This window comes from Canis lupus, chromosome 35, assembly GCF_048164855.1.
Source record: "Canis lupus baileyi chromosome 35, mCanLup2.hap1, whole genome shotgun sequence".
Taxonomy (NCBI): domain Eukaryota; kingdom Metazoa; phylum Chordata; class Mammalia; order Carnivora; family Canidae; genus Canis; species Canis lupus.
This window is the reverse complement of record NC_132872.1, coordinates 3,871,386-3,884,405: the sequence shown is the minus strand read 5'-3', so window position 1 is coordinate 3,884,405 and position 13,020 is coordinate 3,871,386. Positions and strand designations below refer to the sequence as shown.

Sequence of the window (13,020 nt, the reverse complement as noted above, 5' to 3'; positions counted from 1 at the left end):
ATTTTGCCCATCTCCCCATAGCCCTCCATAGGGCAACCATCAGTTTGTTCTCTATATTTGCAAGTCTGATTCTACTTTTTGTTTGTGTATTTATTTGGGTTTTTTTCCAGACTCCATATATGAGTAAAATCATACTTGTCTCTCTCCATCGGACTTATTTCATTTTGCATAATATCTTCTAGGTCTATCCATGTGGTCACAAATGGCATGATTGCCTCCTTTTTTTACAGCTTCGTAATATTTCAGTGTGTGTGTGTGTGTGTGTGTGTGTGTGTGTATGAGCACATCCTCCTTACCCATTCCTCTGTCGACAGACTCTTAGATCACTTCCTTATCTTGGCTATTGTAAATAATGCTGCAATAAGCACAGGGTGCATATATATTTTCAAATTAGTGTTTTCATTTTCTTTGGGTAAAGACTCAGTGGTGGAGTATTGGATCATATGGTATTTCTATTTTTAATTTTTTGAGGAACCTCCATATGGTTTTCCATATTGGCTACAGCAATTTACATTCCTACCAACAGCATAGGGGTTCCTTTTTCTCCAAACCCTCACCAACACTTGTTATTTCTTGTCTTTTTTTTATTTTAGCCATTCTGATAGGTGCAGAGTGATACCTTATTGTGGTTTTGATTTGCATTTCCCTGATGATCAGTGATATTGAACACCTTTTCATATTGTCTGTTGGCCCTGTCTTCTTTGGAAAATATTTAATAAGGTCCCCTGCCTATTTTTTTATTGGATTGTTTGGGAGTTTTTTGGTGTTGAGTTATATAAATTCTTTATATATTTTGGAGATTAACTTCCTGGGAACTTCTCTTTTTTTTTTTTTTTTTTGTCTGGGTCTCTTTATTTTTATTTATTTTACATTTTATTTATTTTTATTTAAATTCAATTTGCCAAAATAGAATATAACACCCAGTGCTCACCCCATCAAGTATCCTCCTCAGTGCCCGTCACCCAGCTACCCCAGCCCCCAACCAACTCCCCTTCTGCAACCCTTTGTTTCCCAGAGTTATGAGTCTCTCATGGTTTGTCTCTCTCTCTCTCTAATTTCTCCCACTCAGTTTCCTGGGAACTTCTTGATTTTAGTACCATACAAGAGTCCAAACACCTGTTTGCTATTCAGGAATACTTATGAAATGGTCACTTTTTAACCTGAATATATGCCAAGCTTCTTTATAACCCCAATTATTTGCATCTTCACAAAGATGTGCTAACAGCAAACACATTTCTCTTGTTTCTAGTGCACAGCTTGGATTATCTACTTATACTCCAGAGAGTGGGGGAAGGAGGGAGGAAGGGATGGAGGGAAGAAGATTGGAAAGCCAAGAGATTGAGATTGATGCTACCTGGATGACACAGTTAGCTGAGTCACTAGGAAATTATTACCTAGACCAAGGGTGTTATGGTGAATATGTTACATTTCTCAGCTAGTTAGTATTGATCTTTTGAATGGTATCACTTTGAAAAATAACAACAAAGATTAGTTGTGCGTGTATTATCTTTCTCAAGGACCTTGTCTATACAGATATTGAACAGAGAAATTCTCAAGCACCAAAATTTTTAGAAAGAAGAGCAATTCAGTATATAGAACTTAACACCTCTAAGTAATGGTTTTAACAGAAATTGGAGATTTAAGTGGAATGATACTTAGTTTTTACCCTCTGTTCTTCCCATCCTTATACTACATCTTCTTATAGAATTATAAAGGTAATGAAACTTACATACGTAAGACCTAAACCCATTTCTATTGTATTTTGCTAAGCATTCCAGGAGCACTCAGTTAAGATAATATATACCATAAATAGATCCCCTAAACAGTAATGGATTTTTTTAATGTAATCTCCCCACTTGGACTAACCTACAACTTGTAATTCAGAAAAAAAAAATGTATTCACTTTCAGTTTTCCTTGATGATTAGATTTTCAGCTTTGGTAAGAAGAGCTGTTTAAAATGCTTATCACCTTCTGCTAAATCTGAGCTTTACTTTTTACTCTTTGCTTATTTTTCTATTATTTGTAGGTGAGTCTGAGCAATAATATTTTTATAAAATTTCTGCCGTCGGGGCTCAGAGGGTCTTCCTCACCATCAATTACAACTATCTCCATTATTAGATAAGGATGTTGAGGCCCAGAGAGAAGCCAGTGACTTACCCAATGGTGGAACATTGTCTCCCCCTTTAAAAATTAGGTGTAGATTCTGGGGTGGGGGGTGTTTTTCCATGTCACTGCCTTCTCCCTTTCCCCCACACCATAGACCCCCAGCTGGGACTGCCAAAGCTTGTTGGTTTAATTCATATCTAACCAGCTGCTCTGTGATCCCCAAGTTTGAGGAACACTTCAACCCATTTCTTCCATAGGTATGTCATCCAGGTCCCATACCCTTCCAATAATTACCTGACATAGATCTGTTTTATCAGCAAGGGCTGGAAAGGCAAGTGGAGGACCAATAACCAGGGGCAGGTATCTCTCCTGTATACTTCTTCCCTCCAGGCTTGGCCAGAAGCTTAGATTTGGCCTTGGCCACTACCCACTGCACTCCCAGCGTAGCCTTCCCAGCACAAGGCTGAGGGAGAAAGGCCAGAGCTTTGTGAGGCTAAGCTGGAAGCATCGGCCAGGACAGGGTCAGCCTACCAGGATACCAGGTAGCCAAGATTGGCCAGCAGCAGAGGGTGGTATGCAGCAGGACAGGAAGAGCTGGAGGAAGCAGTGGGAAATGCCAGTGGACAACTGGACCAGGCCCGCATTTCTACATCTTCCCGGAGTTCCTTCTTGGGCCAGCCCTGTGCTAGTCTGGAGGTAGAGCTGGTACCCAGTGATGAATCAAACCCAGGCTCTGCCCCCTGAGTCCTGGGAATTATTTATGTACTTGCGATCAGAGTGGAGGGATGCACAAATGCAGTTAAAAGAGCAAAGAAAATAGCCTCCCCTGGAAAAATAGGAAAGGCTTCCCAGAGGGAGGGCATTCGAGATGGGATTTAAATAACTGGTAGGATTTCTGTAGCCAGGAATGGCTCCCTTGATGATGGAGGGAAGCTTGAACAAAGGCCTTTCTAGGGAGGAGAGTGGCAAAGTCTAGCAAGAAGGCTGAGAGTGGCCACAGGGAGGAGTTTTTGAGTCATTCTCAACCCTGGGTCAGGGGTGGGGTGAGGTCTGGGCATCCTGCTTCCAGTTCAACTGTATCTTCTCACCTGTGAGACTGATGTGGAGTAGGCGGCAGGTGGAGGGTGAAGGTAGTTGTGGTCAGAAATGGTGATGGCAGAGGAAGGGAGGGAGGTGCGGAGGAAGGGAGAGGAGAGAGGGAGGAGAGAGGGATCAAATACGGACTTAGAGGAGAAATGAGCAAGAACGGTGAAGTGGGTGGATAACAATGGGAAGAAGAGGAAGAGGAGGGGGAGGGAAGCAGTAGTCAGGGAGGTTAGAGAGGTTAGGGGGGTGGAGGGAGAGAGACGGATAGAGACCCAGACCTCTCCAGAGCTACCATCCTATTTTGGATGGGAAAATCAGCAATGTGCTTATTAAACCTTTTTTTTTTTTTTTATCATAAACCAGAGAAAAAAGATGATACATTATGTCCTGAGACACACATGCTTATATATATAATAGGGAAATTAAGTTGTTCAGAATAACATCCTATGTCTGATACTTTGGATTAGATTCTGTTTCTCTTTCCCCTTCCCCTTTTTAATGCTGGCTTCCACCCCCTAAATTAATACAAGCCTGGAAACACTTTGGGGTGGTGGTGGGGTCAATCCTCGGTACAAGGCAAGGAGCTGCCTCCACCCAGTGGCGAGAGGAGGGATGTGCGGCCTACAGCTGGGTCTGCAGGACACCCTCCCCTCCAGGCTTTCTCCTTTGCCTCTCCTCTCACTTAAAATATGCCTCTTTTAAGCCTTCTATGCTTCTTCTCCCCTCCAAGTGCCCTTGGTGTTAGTTTTATCCCATTTACAGAAATCACAGAATTACAAAGTATAAAAGCCTGGAAGAAACCTTTAAAGATAATCTAGGTCTGCTCTCATCCCTTGTACTGTAGAAACTGGGGCTCACAAAGGTGTGCAACCCGCCCAAGCCTATTTTGATGGCACAGCCAAAGATTCTAGGTCTTCAGAGCTCCCTATTACATCATACTGTCATTTTCTTAATACTCAAATGTCAGGGTAAGAGGAGGGGAGAGAACTGATTTTTCTTAGGCCCTAAACGCATGCCATAAGGGATAACTACAGGTAGGCCACAACCCATCAGATGGGCCTTATAAAAATTTACCTGTGGTTTGTCTTCGTTTGTTTTTTCTGTAAGCTGTCAACACGGGTGCTGGTTACAGGTGTTGGGGCATACCCAAGACAGGATAAGGTCTAAGCATTTATTTGGCTGTGTCAAAGCCATGTTAAATTTAGCTGTACACACTAACTGCCTAGCATCCGTGCCTGGTTGCCGAACAGCACATTCATGGATATGGATAACATTAAATGTGAGATTAGGGTTTTTTTTAATATTTAATTTAACATTAAACCTGTTAGATATCTATGCAGATACTTTTTGGTTCATCTATCACACAAATTAAACACAATTAGGAGATATGAGCAATACCTATTCAACAGGTAGCAGTGCAGTAAGGTGAACAGCTTCCTGAGGTTGGAGCCTGAAGGTGGGAAATAGGCTGCGTAGAAGTCCAGCCTTGCGCACACTTCTCCCCTTCGTCTCTAATCTAGGCTGAAGTTCCTGGTATGTGATGAAGGGACAGAGAAGGGTGACTCTCATGGCTCAGCCTAGGTGATCAAACTTGCAGGAACAGTCACGCACCTTCCCTGGAGTGCACACGACTCTCCTGGGTCTCCTAGCTGCCCCAGCATGCTGAGCAGCTGTCCCGGCCCTTGCAGCCTAGAGCCTCTTATGTGCTAGACTCTGAATCTGTCTGGTCACAAGTGGGCTCTTTAGAATTGATGTCTAGCTCCGCTTGTATGAACACAGTAACCCAGCCCTGCTCGGATAAGAAGGGAATGCCCTGGACTTCCTGCAAAGGGAGCCTGATAGCTCTCTCCTCACACTACCTTCAGCTTTATTTATTTATGTATCCTCCTCATTCTTTTTTTTTAAAAAGATCTTATTTATTTATTCACGAGAGACACACAGAGAGAGAGAGAGGCAGAGGCACAGGCAGAGGGTGAAGCAGGTTCCATGCAGGGAGCCCAACATGGGATTCGATCCCGGGACCCCAGGATCAGGCCCTGGGCCGAAGGCAGGCACTAAACCGAAACTAAATGAAACTAAATTCATTCTTTCCTTCATCCTTGCCACAGCCCCTGTCTTCATGCCCCACCACGACCACCCCACCCCACTACACAATACACACACACGATCATCAAATACATTCCCCTTTAATTACACACTGCATCCTTCCTGTAAAGTGCAGTCTGCTGGACCACACCATGAGACCTTCTGTGGGGGATGCACTTCTCCAGAAGCAGTGGGACCGTAGATTTACCTTTGGAGAAAATAACAAAATCAGAATGACTCAAGGTTCCTTTGGAATGGTGCTGTTGCTCCAGTCCTTAATCACAAACCTCAGGAAGCTTTTCTTTTTTTTTTTTTTTTTTTTTTTTTTTCAGGAAGCTTTTCTATCAATAAATGCTAGAGGTTTCATTTCCCAAGATTCTGTGCAAAGCCAGAGGGAGGCATTTTCCTCAGAAAGTAACCACACAAAAATTGCATCATGCTAATTTAATAGAGTAATGACTTCGCTTGGATTTTGACATTTCTTTCAAGGTCTTATTCACTTCAAAATAATCCCATTCACACACTTAAACTACTTGCTTTGCTTTTCCCCCCTCACAATTCATTACATTATAATTATTGAAATGGTGAGGACCAAGATATTGCTATAAAAGAGCCGACGTGAAATATTCCACCATTTGTGAAGAGTGTTGTGACCTCTTGTGCTTTAATTTAAACTCCTCATGTCTCTTTGAAGTAGACGGAATGATATGGATCAGAGTTACATAATCTGTCATCTTCATAAGCTTTGAATTAAAAAGCAAAATAGAGTTTAATATTGCCACTTGCCTTCAACGATCAAACTGAGATGGTAGTGAGTGTCTTGCTCAAAGTCATGGATTGACGTGACCAGCACAAGATAGTTTTTCTAATTTTTATATTTTTTTTTAAATAAAAAACTGAATCCTACAGTCATTATAGGATCTGCCCACTAGAAGCACAGTGGGATCTAGGACAGACAGTTGCCTTCCGATGCTGGTCTCTGATACAGTGGAAATACCCAGGGAGCTTTTCTGAACGATGCAGAGGCTCAGATCCTAACCCCAGAGGACAGTGCACAGCCAGGTGTAGGGATCACCAACTAGGGCTTCCCAGGAGTGTTCCTTGAGACAAAGCCTGACACTGCCCCCCAAAACTTGCAAAGAGGCATTACACATGATACCTACTTCGGAGACTTATCACACACCTCATCATTTTATAGGATTTTAGAAGCCCTGCGGGAAAAAGACGAGCTTAACCCAGCTTTTCCCAACTTAAATGATATATGACCATGGAATCCAATTTTTGTAGCACTCAATCAGGATTTTCCCAGGATATGTTCTAGGGAAAAGTAATCTATAGATTTTCCAACAAGGGCTCCCCTAAGGGTGAGTTCCCTAGCAATGAGTCTCTAGGAATGGGGAAGAGTGCGCAGTATGTGTGTTTATCAGAGTATGAATTTATTAAGATTGGGAAGCACTGATCCTAAAGAATTAATGTTTATTTAGTGTCTACCGTACGCTAGGCACTGGGATGGGTTCTCTACCCACATGGATTTATTACATCTATTACATCCTCACAACAACCCGATGAGGTCGTTATTCAAAGATGAGGAAAATGAGGCTTTGGAAGACCCCCCTTCACTACAGTAAGAGTGAACTCTGGTTCTTTGCCATCTGCTTGGCTGTGGGAGGAAAGGAAAGTGAGACACAGAACAGTAGCACTCGTGGCAGTTGCTGCTACAACCTTCATTTTCCAGAAAGGCATTCATTACAGAAATAATATTCTTTCCATTTCATTCATTTTATAGTGCTTTTGTTTCTTGAGAATTTTCAAACTGAGCATCCTCCCACAGGTTTGTGATGGTCACTGTCACAAAAAAGTCACAGTATTGCTCTATTTAGATTGTCAAGATTTTAAAGAAAATTCATAGCACTGTCTTCAGCATCTATTATCAAGGATCAGTTCTGTGTGTCGGGATAATTACCACTCTTTGCTTAATATTAACCTTAAGCAACCAGGCCACGACCTTGGGTCCTAAGTCAAGGAAAGAAGGAACCGCTCCCTGAATTATCTCCTGTATGGAATGCCTTCATCCGGTTGTTTTATCATTTGATCACCCTAAAGTAGGAGGGTGTAAATACCGTGGAGGTCAGAGCTTAGGGGACTGGAGTGAGAGCCTGAGAGTGGGGAAGCAGAGGTGTTCCACAAGCTGAGACAGCTTATCCCAACTGCCAGGGGCCTTCACATTCTCCCATTTCTCCTCTCTGCCTCTTCTTCCAGGGCCTCTCTCCTTCTAGGTCCTTCCTTCTTCAAAGTCTCTCATTTTGTTTCCCCAGGCCTTGTCCTAGAATAGCCCATCAGATTTTCTCCCCTGCCACCAGGCCATCCCACTCCCCGCCCCAGGCTCTATTTTGTCCATCATGACGCAGAGCTGGATTTCCATTCATGGTCTTCACTGAGATTTATATTGAGGGCCAATATGAGAAGTGACCATATAAATAAATACCTTCTGGAAAACTACTTCTGAAGGTGTTGTATGTTATAGCATTTAGGGTTCCTCATGGAGAAGGACCGCATAACACATAACCTTTTAGAGTTCAGTGATGAGGTGATATGGTGGGGAGCCAGACTCCTCCCCTGTGGGAAAAACAGGATGTTTTCCTTTTTGACCTAGAAAAAAGTTTGAAACTCAATTACAGCATTATATAATATTTTCTCCTACTTCTATTTTAGAAGTCGTATTAAACACACATGTGTCACCTGCAGTTCTTCTAAAACTAGCAGGAAATATGTCTTATTGATTTTTGAGCGCTGCATATTTGTATTTCGAAAGCCCGAGTTGCATTATAATTACTTCTGTTCCATGATTCAAATCATGCTCTCAAATTCACATATTAGGGGAAGGATGATTATCATTAAATGGGTACCTCCAGGAGTCTCCCCCCAATTTTTAAGTGGCTTTTTCTTATTACTACAGCAATGCCCATTTATCACAGAAAGATTTCTGTGGGCGAAAAATTAGATCATTTGTGATCCCACCAATCATCAGCATTTCAGCCTTTCAAATGTGACTAAAACTAAAAAACATCTTCCTACATCATTGAGGGAGGTAGGAACACCTGCATAGAACCCATAATTAATGGATCTTAAGATACTTCCAGAATGCTTGGACAATAGGAGCCAGGCAGAGTAGGTCAAATCAATAATATTTATTTTTTCCAAAGATAGAAGTAGGTAGTGCAATGATTCAGAACTGCTTTATATCTTTTAATTTATTTTTTGAATTAATTTTAAAAATCAAACTTAAAGATCTAGATTGAGAAGTCAAACCCACCACTATCTTTATCCACCCTATTCCTTTACTTGGTTTCCTGTGATAATGATCTTTCTAATTTTTAAACCACCTTATCGAGGTATGATTGACATGTAAAAAGCTGTACATGTTTAATATATACAACTTGATGAGTTTAGGGATGAGTCTATACTCATGAAATTATCACCATCATCAAGGCCATGGACATATCCATCACCTCCCTCCCTCCCGAAACTTTCGTCCCCCTCTTATATTATTATTATTTTTATCATCATCATCATCATCATCTAAGAACACCTAACGTAACATCTTGCCTCTTAGCAAATTTCAAGTGCACAACACAATATTGTTAGCTGCAGGTATTAGGATGCCGTATAGGGGATCTCACGACTTATCTTTCATAACTGACATTGTATCCTTTGACCATTAAATTTCTTGAGTTGGAAATAAGAATACATATTTCCTACTTAGACAAAAGGTGGCATATTATATATGCTCTTCCACACCTGGCTTTTTTTTTTCCCAATTAACAACCTGCCCTGGAGATCTTTCATATGAAAACACGGAAAGCCTTGTCATTTTTTTTATAGCTGTGTAATATCCAGTTCTGTGGATGTACTGGTTACTTTGTCATCTACAGGCCACCTTTTACTGTTATGAATAGTACCACCATGAATGCGCATGTTTACATCCTCTTATACATACATAAATTAAAATACATAGGAAATTTCCCAGGATTAAAGTTGCGGAAACACAAGATAAGTGCATTTTTTGTTATTTTGGTAGATATTGTCTAATTGCACTTTGTAAAGATTACATCTTCCATTTCCAACAATATGTTTCCCCACAGCGTCATAATTATTTTTATTTTAAAACCTCTGGGTGATTTTTTAAAAAACAAATTCCATTCCAGTGGTGCTGGCTCATCTACTAGAGCTCTTATTCTCTGAGCTCAAACCAGTTGCTTAACATGTTAGTTTGAAGTTGGTTTAGTCAACCCTTCATTATTTCTTCACCCAGAAAGGAGCCAAGGGCATGGCTATCCATAATGGCAGATGATTCTGTAGTATTTCAATTCAGCTTTCAAATATATTGTAATTATTTCTCCATTGAATTTTCTTTCCTATTGATGTCTGCATTCAGAAACATTAACTCAGAGTTTTTAGCAGAAGGTAGCTGCTGGTAGAAGAAGGCGGCCAAGAATTGGAAAGAAGTGGTTATAGGATTCAGAATGTTCCCACTTTATCTCTGGGATCATAGATGATATTTCATTCTTTTTGATATCTATACTATATATTTTTTAAAACCTTACAATGTGTTCAGATTACTTGTATATAAAAAAATAGATTCATAGTTGCAGTTAAAATGAAAGCCCCAACACAAGTGTAATATTTAATTGCTCTTCAGCCTGAGAAGTGTAAATCCCTAAGGGAAACAATACAGTTTTAAGTGGCACTAATTAATTGGTTAATATAAATTTTAATGAAATCAGTTCTAATATATTTAAAACTATTCCTCACTTAGAGAGTGGAGAACCCATATGTAAATAATAGAGAGTTTATGGGGTTGACCATCTGGGTGGGGAGGGAGGTGGTATACAGAATACAGAGATGTCTGATCCAGCCTTTCTCTCCCCTTGCAGCATCTTCCTCAAAGAGCTGGAGAAGTATGAGCAGCTGCCTGAGGATGTGGGACACTGCTTTGTTACCTGGGTAACTGACCTGAACTCCTTCTTCTCCCACTTGCCATGCTTTCCAGGAGTGCAGGTGGTGTCGGATGGCATCACTGTTCAGTGCCTGACCTGAGGATCGGTGTCACTGACGTTCTAACACAGGACCAGGGACTTTAGGGAGGGACAGAAGTAGATCTGAGAGAAGCAGTCTGTCCCCCAAGCAGCAGAGTCCTCCTTGGGAAAAGTCCTCAGACATTGTGTCCAAGGTCCACATTAAGTTCTCCAAGAACTTTCTAAAATTGAGATATCAAGAGAGTGGAACATCACCACCACCCTTGATCGAGGAACTATTCCAGTTCTATCCAGGGGTTTTGCTTTGTTTGCTTTTTCACTAGATAAGGATTAGGGAATTAGAGCTTTAGGAATCCACCAAACAATTGGTTACATTTTCTTCCTTAATAGAAAAGAACAGATTCCATGAGTATCCATCCCAGTTCGACCTACAAAATTAGCATCCAACCATTTTCTTTCCTGGGGCTATTGTCAAGGGCCACATACGGGGCTGAATGTACCAGGTTCTCATTATATGAATGGAAACTTTAGTCTCCGTTAGCATGTCCACGCCATGTTAATCGGAGCTCAGGTTTGTGATAAAGTACAGACGTCTCCAGGGAAGTCCACCTATGATACTAAATGCAACTAAATGTGAAATTCCTTCCCCAGGGTCGGGAGTTCTATTTAATAATTATCTCATTATAATTTCCACTCAAAATGGGCTGCTTTTCAAAATGTCTTCATGATTCAGAGAGTTTATGTTCTCAACAGCCTATGGAATAGGCAGGGCTATATATTGTGCTGTATATTTTATACATGGAAACAATTCAGATGACCTAGGAAGTTGACTAGTCCACTGGCATGTGACAAATGTCACAGCCAGTCCCACAACTTAAGACCTGAATCATTTTCTTTACATGGAACCTTAACATTTTCTTCCTGGCATACTCTGATTTCTTAAGGAGTCTCAGACTGACATCTTATTTGGGTTAATATATTTTCTAACTCTAAATACACGAGCTCATGCACAGTTCATATTAATGCTGATAAACAATTTATGATCCCTTGCATAGCCAATGCGGAGAAAAAAAAACAAGTGAAGGGATTTTTTTTATATCTTTTTTCATACAATTTGTGGATCTGCCTAATAATCAACTAGAAGTATGATTTATCAGCATGTCTTAGGGATGATGAATACCTCCCACATAGTATATAAACCCTAAAATTGGTTTCAGAAAACCTTTGATGATTGCATAAAATATGCACATTTCGCCAAAGATTATCCCAAGGTGACTTTCATAAGCCTCATAATATTCGCATGTGAGAGTAGAAGGAGTTGTTTCAGTGTATTGAAAGGCCACGGTTATGACCAGGAAGCCTGACGTCAGCTGACCTGGGCTTTGCCTCTTTCTAACTGTGGGAATTTAAAGTTACTAACCAACTTTAAATTGTCACAGTTTTCACCTCTGTAAAATGAGGATGGTGATGATAGAGCTCACTGCATAGGGTTCTCAGGAGGATCAGATGAGTTAATATATATGAAAAGCACTTGGAAAACTGCTGGCACAATGAGTCCTGCAATAATTAACACATATCTAGGCTGCTTCCACAGAAGAGGACATCCCACATGTTCTCTGACAGCATTTCACAAAAGGGGAAGGTACTTGGCGGCCAAAATACACACACCTTTTCCCAGGAGTAAGGACACATAGCACTAACCCAGAGGGTCATAAGAGAAGTAAGAAATGGATTTTCACCAAGCTACAAGGTTCTTAGCTTGAAGTAACCATCTGGTTAGGACTCGTTGTTCAAGTCCTTCCCCAAAGGGTCACCTTGCTTTCCTTTCCCCCTACCACTGCTTCTGGGAAGTTGGAGATAATGGCATACTCACTTGGCATGCCCTACAAACTACCCCCAATGGGGACATTTGGGGTACAAGCAGACCTACCTCTGAGGTCACACTTCGTTTTCATTCATTGATTTTTGCTTTTAGAGCAAATGCTGTCATTTCTCAACAGGGGAAGCACAAGGGTAGGTAATCCAAAACAGGGATAATGCCCAAATAAATTCTGTCCAACTTCAAAATATGTTGTGTGAATTGGTTTTTCTAATTCTTTCTAGCACAGACTAGTATTAAAATAAGCTCACTTTCAGCAGGCTTTCTCCACCTGCAGGTAGGAGAAAAGGCATCCAAGAGTTTGTTAGGGGAACATGGGCCAGAGAAGCCCAGAACATTTGCCACAGATAATCCTGTTCCACACAATATCTGAGGGCTTAACTGCACCGCCCTTGCTGGGCCCTTCACGCACATTCAACAGAAGGGAGCAACTGATGGATGCTTATCTATTATTGCCTTTGTTCTTTTCAGGCAGACAAATTTCAGATGTACGTCACCTACTGTAAAAACAAGCCTGATTCCAACCAGCTGATCCTGGAGCATGCAGGCACCTTCTTTGATGTAAGCTATCGATTTTCCCTTCTTGAGCCACTGATGAGCCTGTGGAAATGTTTCTCTGCTTTGGGAAAATGGGTTTTTAGCCTTAATTCCTCCTTTCTTCTTTGGCCACCCAAACCTCTATCTCCTGGATAAAGCATGGAGAAAACCAGAAGCAGTGTTTGTCTTTTGTTTTACCCCATCCCAGCTCAAGCGCTGGGGTTTTAGACAAGGCATATTTGCCCTCCATGCCTCGACACCAAACGGAACCAGCCATAAATCTCACATAG

The 13,020-nt window shown here is 41.2% G+C and overlaps 1 protein-coding gene across 25 annotated transcripts in view; it reads left to right on the top strand.

The window, feature by feature from the left end:
• The window catches only part of KALRN (kalirin RhoGEF kinase), a 657,335-nt gene that overhangs the window by 413,977 nt on the left and 230,338 nt on the right, over nt 1-13,020 (top strand). For all 25 annotated transcript variants that reach the window (XM_072811625.1, XM_072811621.1, XM_072811628.1 and 22 more), the window contains 2 exons: nt 10,213-10,282; nt 12,665-12,754. In XM_072811625.1, the coding sequence (XP_072667726.1) occupies nt 10,213-10,282; nt 12,665-12,754 (160 nt within the window). The remainder of the gene's footprint in view (nt 1-10,212; nt 10,283-12,664; nt 12,755-13,020) is intronic.